At 40.2% G+C, this 7,646-nt stretch overlaps 1 protein-coding gene across 1 annotated transcript; it reads left to right on the top strand.

Moving 5' to 3' along the window:
* Window positions 1-4,881: 4,881 nt before the first annotated feature.
* Window positions 4,882-7,285, top strand: LOC129717776 (inositol polyphosphate 1-phosphatase). The gene is made up of 3 exons (XM_055667924.1): window positions 4,882-5,533; window positions 5,601-5,723; window positions 5,791-7,285. Exons 1-3 carry the CDS (start codon window positions 5,324-5,326, stop codon window positions 6,541-6,543), a joined length of 1,086 nt encoding a protein of 361 aa, XP_055523899.1. The 5' UTR covers window positions 4,882-5,323; the 3' UTR covers window positions 6,544-7,285.
* The last annotated feature ends 361 nt before the right edge of the window (window positions 7,286-7,646 follow it).

Genomic DNA, 7,646 nt, shown 5'->3' with positions numbered 1-7,646 from the left:
TTTCGGCCATTCTGAGCTCAATTTGGGATCATTTTCTTTTTTGGCCTTTTCTGGCCTTTAGAAGGCGATTTCGGCCATTCTGAGCTCAATTTGGGATCATTTTCTATTTTTGTCTTTTCTGGCCTTTTGAAGGCGATTTTGGCCATTCTGAGCTCAATTCGGGATCATTTTCTATTTTGGCATTTTCTGGCCTTTAGAAGGCGATTTCGGCCATTCTGAGCTCAATTTGGGATCATTTTCTTTTTTGGCCTTTTCTGGCCTTTAGAAGGCGATTTCGGCCATTCTGAGCTTAATTCGGGATCATTTTCTTTTTTGGCATTTTCTGGTCTTTAGAAGGCGATTTCGGCCATTCTGAGCTCAATTTGGGATCATTTTCTTTTTTGGCCTTTTCTGGCCTTCAGAAGGCGATTTCGGCCATTCTGAGCTCAATTTGGGATCATTTTCTTTTTTGGCCTTTTCTGGCCTTTAGAAGGCGATTTTGGCCATTCTGAGCTCAATTTGGGATCATTTTCTATTTTGGTCTTTTCTGGCCTTTAGAAGGCGATTTTGGCCATTCTGAGCTCAATTTGGGATCATTTTCTTTTTTGGCCTTTTCTGGCCTTTAGAAGGCGATTTTGGCCATTCTGAGCTCAATTTGGGATCATTTTCTTTTTTGGCATTTTCTGGCCTTAAGAAGGCGATTTCGGCCATTCTGAGCTCAATTTGGGATCATTTTCTTTTTTGGCCTTTTCTGGCCTTTAGAAGGCGATTTCGGCCATTCTGAGCTCAATTTGGGATCATTTTCTTTTTTGGCCTTTTCTGGCCTTTAGAAGGCGATTTCGGCCATTCTGAGCTCAATTTGGGATCATTTTCTTTTTTGGCCTTTTCTGGCCTTTAGAAGGCGATTTCGGCCATTCTGAGCTCAATTTGGGATCATTTTCTATATTTGTCTTTTCTGGCCTTTTGAAGGCGATTTTGGCCATTCTGAGCTCAATTCGGGATCATTTTCTATTTTGGCATTTTCTGGCCTTTAGAAGGCGATTTCGGCCATTCTGAGCTCAATTTGGGATCATTTTCTTTTTTGGCCTTTTCTGGCCTTTAGAAGGCGATTTCGGCCATTCTGAGCTCAATTTGGGATCATTTTCTTTTTTGGCATTTTCTGGTCTTTAGAAGGCGATTTCGGCCATTCTGAGCTCAATTTGGGATCATTTTCTTTTGTGGCCTTTTCTGGCCTTCAGAAGGCGATTTCGGCCATTCTGAGCTCAATTTGGGATCATTTTCTTTTTTGGCCTTTTCTGGCCTTTAGAAGGCGATTTTGGCCATTCTGAGCTCAATTTGGAATCATTTTCTTTTTTGGCCTTTTCTGGCCTTTAGAAGGCGATTTCGGCCATTCTGAGCTCAATTTGGGATCATTTTCTTTTTTGGCTTTTTCTGGCCTTTAGAAGGCGATTTCGGCCATTCTGAGCTCAATTTGGGATCATTTTCTTTTTTGGCCTTTTCTGGCCTTTAGAAGGCGATTTCGGCCATTCTGAGCTCAATTTGGGATCATTTTCTTTTTTGGCCTTTTCTGGCCTTTAGAAGGCGATTTCGGCCATTCTGAGCTCAATTTGGGATCATTTTCTATATTTGTCTTTTCTGGCCTTTTGAAGGCGATTTTGGCCATTCTGAGCTCAATTCGGGATCATTTTCTATTTTGGCATTTTCTGGCCTTTAGAAGGCGATTTCGGCCATTCTGAGCTCAATTTGGGATCATTTTCTTTTTTGGCCTTTTCTGGCCTTTAGAAGGCGATTTCGGCCATTCTGAGCTCAATTTGGGATCATTTTCTTTTTTGGCATTTTCTGGTCTTTAGAAGGCGATTTCGGCCATTCTGAGCTCAATTTGGGATCATTTTCTTTTGTGGCCTTTTCTGGCCTTCAGAAGGCGATTTCGGCCATTCTGAGCTCAATTTGGGATCATTTTCTTTTTTGGCCTTTTCTGGCCTTTAGAAGGCGATTTTGGCCATTCTGAGCTCAATTTGGAATCATTTTCTTTTTTGGCCTTTTCTGGCCTTTAGAAGGCGATTTCGGCCATTCTGAGCTCAATTTGGGATCATTTTCTTTTTTGGCTTTTTCTGGCCTTTAGAAGGCGATTTTGGCCATTCTGAGCTCAATTTGGGATCATTTTCTTTTGAAGTAGAATACTTCTCTCAGGAAGTTCGGCTACATAGGGATGTGAAATGAAAATCTAAAACCGAAAAAAGTGAAAAATATGTCCAATTTCAAATGCTAATAAGTCGGTTAGTATTCGATGGATATCCTTCGTTCTTGCAGCAATAGATTGGATAATCTTCTAAGATTCTTCCCAAAATAAGATAATTGTAATTTTATTATCCACACTATTGTACTATTGAAAATAGTCAAGCCTTGTCAAAACGAAAAATTCGACCTCTGATTGGTCGTTATATGATTGCTTTCCAAGCACGGTCGACAGAATCATATACCTTGCAATTGAAAACATGCTATTTGGCCTATATAAGAGCCTGTGTCAGCCGAAACCGCTCATAATAGTTCCAGACAGCGACAACAGCAGTCGTCCTTCCTTAGCAGCAGCACTAGCCCTGTGGTTGGTCACCACATCTCAAGAGCAGCGCGGTTTTTCTCAGCGTGTGTCGTCAGACTGCCTTTATTCCCCCCGTGTTGTGGCAGCATGAAGATTGCCATCAGGAAATCCAATTTTGGAAATCAAAATGCCTTTTTCAAGGCAAATAAACAAGTCATTGAAAGTTAATAATTTTTGACAACGCAAGCAAGCATTCTGTGTTGGATCCTAGCAATTTAAATCTGTCGCGCCCGGCTAATTCACTGAATGTGAAATAGCTTCCACAGTGCATGTTGTCCGTATATCTTAATTCCCCCACTGTTAGGGCAGCTCAAAGGTTGCGATCAGCAACCGATTTTGAACCGCAAAATGCCTTTCTCAAGGCAAATAAACGAATAATTGAAGGTTAATAATTTTCTGGCATCAATACAAGCGGACATTCTGTGCGGGATGCAATCAAATTCTGTTGTGGTTGTCTAATTTTTACTTTATTTAGTAAACCCCCCACTGTAGGGGCAGCGCAAAGGCTGCGATCAGCATAACTGACTTTGAAAAAAAAAAACTGCCCTGTGAGACCGCATTCACAAAGACAGTTAGTTCGACTATGCAGAGCTAATATGAAGTCGATTCAATCAATTAGCATCAACAGAATTCTGTCGTCTCCCAGCTGCCAAGTTGCAACGTGATGCAACACGCAACAGCGAGCAAACGAAATCGCTTGATGTTACAAACCGCAATAAGATACGAGTTAAAACCGTTGCGTGTGTGAGAGCAAGAGCACCATCGGTGTTTATTCGCTGGATACAAAAGTCAAATGCGAATTGTGGAATAATTTGTCTGAAGAACATTAGGGAATGGAACAACTGAACTGAAAGGCGTGGTCTATTTCGTAACACCCTTCGACTATAAAAGAGTGTTTCTGGGAAAACTAGCTACATTCCGGGTTGCGCCTGTGGCTGCCTTCAAATTAAACAAATCACTTGCCCTGTGGTTGGTCACCACGTCTCAGGCCACTGCCTGAGAACGAACGCCAACGCGAGCGATCGGGCGAGATTATTGCCGTACATCAGCCGGCATTTCCTCTAATGGAAAAGTTGGATCATTTTGTTCAGAAGAATGAACAATTGTTCTTTTGAGGACAAATAAAACACTTAATTATTAATTAATAGTTTTGGGTACCAGTAGCAGTATGGTAACAGCCTCAGCGGTAGGTGCAGCCGGTACTTCCATGAGACGGATGTTATAAGGAAGTAAATGGAAGCAGCACGGCGAAACAGTTCGGGTGTGCTTAGACGCGCGTCATTTTTCGTTGTTGATATTATTCCCCACATGAAACGACGCGCTTTCGTACGATAGCGGCGGTATGAGCGGAAGATGCATTTGCCAACACTTACTCCAGTAAAGCCGAGTCTTATTTTCAATGTGAAAACACCTTCCTATTGTGTTGGCCGTGCGCATTAGGCCTCTGCCAGGGTAAACGCGAAAAGCGGCGCGAACCGATTCGCCCGCCCGTAGGTTAATGTACAGCCTTAAGTAGAGCTGTGTAAAAGTATTCTACATCAACCTTGCGGTCGTGGCTTTGCACACAACCCTCCTGTGATTTTTTGGCTTTTTCTGGCCTTCAGAAGGCGATTTCGGTCATTCTGAGCTCAATTTGGGCTTATTTTCTATTTGGCCTTTTCTGGCCTTTAGAAACACTTTTCTTTTACTTTTGTTTTCAAATATTTCACATGTTTTTACAAGTGACGCAAGTGAAATCCTAAGGGATGTTTCACCAGGAAAGTAAGTTAGTACATGTTTTCACATATTAGATATTTATAAACAGCTCCCTTTTGAAATTTAAATATTCAACAAAATAACTTAGTAAACACATTAAATCTGAAGCTTTCACGTCTTCACACTAGCTATAATGTCTTTGAAATGGAGTCATGTCTGGTATCTTTGTCATGACACGTGAATCAGGGTTATGTTTCCTATAGACCAGCCAGCTGTCATTGTGCTGAGATTTCATTTTGTGCACTAATTGCCAGCTAGAGGAAATTAAAAAATATCTAGTTTAGTTTAAAAATCAGAGAAAAATGGCAGAGATCTAACAAAAACTGCGCAGTGCTTACTGGAAAGTCGGTCACCGATTAGTGTAAGAAGAATCAGGTAATTTTTGAAATTAAAACCCTTTAATAGTCTCATATTATGTTCGGGACCATTTCCAATTTATCTCCAAAACGATACAAATCATATGTTTTTATGGCTTGGAGAAATCATCCACGCATCTGCTATAAAATAATCTTGCTCCCTACAGTTTGCATCCAGTTCCCAGTTTTCCAAGTAAACAACCCATAAACGGAAAAGGATCAAGAAGAAATCTACGGGAACGATGTCAAAGTGAGGCAAGCAAGCAGAAAAACTAGAATTCCTAAGCCTGTCCAGTACACCCGAATGCTGGAAAAATCGCGTGACGTTAATATTTTCCTTCAAGGTCATTCGTGTGTGTGTGTGTTTCAGATGGGAACGTACAGGAGTACAGCAGAAGACTGTCCGCATATGTCGGATTGATTGTGTGGTGAGAGGAAGTTGAACTGGAGTAGTTTTTTTCTACAACAAACACTTCCCAGCAGCAGCAGTTTCCCCAGGTTTGTGTGTTTCTTGAAGCTTTTTTTCCCTTCAAAACAATCCTCGCCCCAAAAGTAACTACGACAAATCAAAGCACGGTCACGGGAAAAGAGACAAATCCAGCTGCTTTTTCGAGTGTGTAATTGAATTAGAAACATGTCAGCCATTGAATTGCTTAAGGAACTTATCAAAGCTTCGGAAAAGGCCGCCAATATTGCTCGAGTGTGTCGGAAAAATGAGCACCTTTTTGGTCTGCTGGTGCAGGAAAAGTCCGTCGAAGAATCGAACAGCAGATTCGAGCACGATTTCAAGACGCTGGCCGACTGTTTGATCCAGGAAACGGTGAAGCATGACATCGGAAAATTGGTACTGGTTTAGCAGATCGCTTCAACAACAATGAAAGGTATTATAAACATTTTTTTTTTCTGAATAGTTTCCAGGGCTGGAGGAAAACGTTCGAGGAGAGGAGAATCCTAAATTTACTAACGCAACTGGTGAAACGGTTACTGTTACTGTGACTGACGATAGGAACGAAACTATCGATAATATTCAAAAGGTTTGTGTTTTGATGTTGGTTTATGACGTCCTTCCTGCATTGATTGTTACGTAAACATTTGATTTAGGTTTTGAATGGTGACCGTGAGGCTGCCGAGCAACTGGTTGAGGAAGTGTTTCGTGAAATCGAAATCGACTTGGATAAGTGGCAAATCCCCGAAGAATCGATAGCTCTGGATAATGATGTATCCGAGTTGGGCATCTGGATTGATCCGATCGATGCCACTGCGGAGTATATTCGTGCACAAGATAAAACCACTAAATATCCTAATATTATGGCGTCAGGGTTAACCTGTGTCACGGTCCTGATTGGAGTTTATGAAACTGTTTGTGGAGATCCCATAATGGGCATTGTCAATCAACCGTTCGCCAGTAAAAATGAAGCTGAAGACTATGAGAGTAAAATCTACTGGGGTCTGACCGTAGGAGACTTGAAGTTTAATAACATTCAAGCTGTTGAGAACGAAGATAGAATTGCGATATTGTCCCCCTCGGAGCAATCCAAATACGTAGAGTTCCTCAAGAACCAGCTAAAGTACGACATCGTCTACTCGTCCGGTGCTGGTCACAAAATTTTGAAAGTTATCACTGGCGAAGCGGAGTTGTTTTTGCTCAGCAAAGGTACCACCTATAAGTGGGACACGTGCGCACCCCAAGCGATCTTGCGATCGCTGGATGGTGAGCTGTTCAATTTACAGGAAACTTTGATTAACAAATCTCTGAAGAAAATATCGTACCGCGAGAAAAAAATCATCCGCAACACGGGAGGTTTGATTGCATATCGAAACATCGAAAAATTCAAAGATTTTCTCAAACTGTAAATTTTTTGTTCGATTGATTCTGCATTGAGATTTGCGCGCTAGAGAACATCTAAAAATATTTACACAAGCTGAACCCAGAGAAAAAAAAAACAAACGTTATTGTGAAATCTAGTCCCCAACTGCATAGTGACAATTGATTGTAGTCAACAGTCATGAAATAGTGTTTGAATGTTCAACATATATTGATATTTAATGTAGATATAGTTATAAAACTATGCAAAAAATTTACTGTGAGCTAAACAAAAAAAAAGCATGCAATAGACTTTTCGACGCACTCGTTGTGCAGTTTAACGATACTTTAAGAATCTCATAGCTTTTATTTACCCCACTTTGCTTCAGCAAACTAAATTGTGTTTATTGTGATAATAAAGCTACGTACTAACTTTTGCTTCCTACTGTTACCGCGTATACACACCCGAGAGAAATTGAGGTACGAAATAGTAGCAAATAAAAAGAAAGTATTCTTTTGTTAAGCTATTTATAATGCAACGTGAAAATGCATGCCTGTTGGGTACCTATTTTGCTATTGTTCAAAACAAAACAAAAAAAATATTACACCGATTGGTTCGGTAAGCGAGCCAATATAAAACAAAAAATACACTTTGATGTGAAACGAATATAGAACAAATATCAATTAGAAGAGCTTTAATGTATTAACTAGGATGTAGATGCGCATTTGAAATGCAAAACACGATGTATGTGTACGTATTGTGAAAATAAAATTATTGACCGAGTTGTGAAACCTAAATTTAGCACACAAAAATATCACTCCGCAGCTGTTCCTGCTTGTGAGACAATCATAAATATTTTTTTGTTTGTTAATGGGATTTTAGTTTTGTTCACCGCTAGATTTATGTTAGCATTTGATTTTGTGTTTTGATGTTGACTAACGTCTATATCGAAGTTAGGCCCCTGAATTTAAAAATCTAGTAATTCAACCAGGGAAAACCAGAGAAAAGTGGTCAGGTTTTGAGCGCTTATTATGCAGTCATCTATAATCAGGTTTTCGAGGTTTTGGCATCAATCGATCAGAAATTCTTTAACGGTTAAATTTATGTAACAACAACAAACTATTGTTTGAGATACACTATTGAAAAATTGGT

The sequence above is a fragment of the Wyeomyia smithii genome, chromosome 1, assembly GCF_029784165.1.
Source record: "Wyeomyia smithii strain HCP4-BCI-WySm-NY-G18 chromosome 1, ASM2978416v1, whole genome shotgun sequence".
Classification (NCBI taxonomy): Eukaryota; Metazoa; Arthropoda; class Insecta; order Diptera; family Culicidae; genus Wyeomyia; species Wyeomyia smithii.
This window is presented reverse-complemented; position numbering and strand designations above follow the sequence as displayed.

Bases quoted from the DNA above. Each gene is read 5' to 3' on its own strand.
- LOC129717776 (XM_055667924.1), top strand. From the start codon at position 5,324: ATGTCAGCCATTGAATTGCTTAAGGAACTTATCAAAGCTTCGGAAAAG. The intron at 5,534-5,600 runs GTACTGGTTTAG...TTTTCTGAATAG, and splicing joins AGCATGACATCGGAAAATTG to TTTCCAGGGCTGGAGGAAAA. The intron at 5,724-5,790 runs GTTTGTGTTTTG...CATTTGATTTAG, and splicing joins CTATCGATAATATTCAAAAG to GTTTTGAATGGTGACCGTGA.